Consider the following 1129-nt stretch of genomic DNA (forward strand, 5'->3'; position numbering starts at 1 on the left):
GAGTAGCACTTGAGGGTGCCCTCCTCAGAAGATACTTGGTAAAACACTAGCAAAGGGACAGAGGCTAAAATGGCCACCAACCACACCAGGAGGCTGACTGCCATGCCCTTCCTGGTTGTCCTCACCTTCAAGGCATAGACTGCATGGACAATGGCCAGGTACCTGTCCATGCTCATGATGGTGATGAAAAAGATGCTACTGAAGAAGCCGATGTAATAAATCCCTGAGATGATCTTACACATGATGTTCCCAAAGACCCACTGGTCCAGAGTGTAGTGTGTCAGGAAGGGGAAGGAGAAGACGAAGAGCAGGTCAGAGATGGCCAGGTTCAGCAGGTACACATCAGTCATGCTTCTCAGCTTCTTACAGGCTACCAGAACCAGAATGACCAGGGCATTCCCCAGCAGGCCAAAGCCAAAGAGTAGGCAGTAGAGCAGGGCAAGAAGCAGGGAGCTGGATTTCTGGGTGAATGCAGTATTGCAGGGGCTTGCCAACATTTCTGGATAATAGTCTTCTGTGGTCACGGACACATTTGGCTCCAGGGAGTAATCCATCTCAGCTTCCAATTCTCACATTATCCTTTTAATTCCTCCAAGGCGGTCCGTAGATCTTAGACCCTCCCTTTCCTAGGTTGAAATGTCATACTATTTCTCAGTTTTTCTGAAACAGCGTCCAATGATATATTTTTCCATAATATGGGTGTGTTTACTATCAGCTAGATTTTGCTAAAAGAGGAACCACAATCTGATGTTGGTTCCTCTCCTTGTTCTCCATTTCCCCCTCAGGAATCTACAGAATGTGTTTTTTCCCTTTTAATACCCTACAGTCATCACCTCTCTAATCTGATTCTCTTTTCTTTACATCCACTTCTGTAATCTTTGGGTACAGTTCCCAACACTGGTTTAAAAGAATTTGGCAGTTTATGGTGCCCTGCCAAGAAAACTTAAATCACATAAACTTCATACAAAACATTTCCACGTGGGGGGGAGGGGGCAGCTGGGTAGCTCAGTGGATTGAGAGTCAGGCCTAGAGACAGGAGATCCTAGGTTCAAATCTGGCCTCAGACACTTCCCAGCTGTGTGACCCTGGGCAAGTCACTTCACCCCCATTGCCTAGCCTTATCACTCTT

The 1129-nt window shown here is 46.8% G+C and overlaps 1 protein-coding gene across 1 annotated transcript; it reads right to left on the bottom strand.

Moving 5' to 3' along the window:
* Nucleotides 1-7: 7 nt before the first annotated feature.
* On the bottom strand, nt 8-554 carry LOC123256537 (C-C chemokine receptor type 8-like; the record flags this gene model as incomplete). The annotated part of the gene is made up of 1 exon (XM_044685133.1): nt 8-554. A coding segment is annotated over exon 1 (547 nt), but the record flags the coding sequence as incomplete, so codon positions are not given.
* Nucleotides 555-1129: the final 575 nt, after the last annotated feature.

The sequence above is a fragment of the Gracilinanus agilis genome, unplaced genomic scaffold (genome assembly GCF_016433145.1).
Source record: "Gracilinanus agilis isolate LMUSP501 unplaced genomic scaffold, AgileGrace unplaced_scaffold60549, whole genome shotgun sequence".
NCBI lineage: Eukaryota > Metazoa > Chordata > Mammalia > Didelphimorphia > Didelphidae > Gracilinanus > Gracilinanus agilis.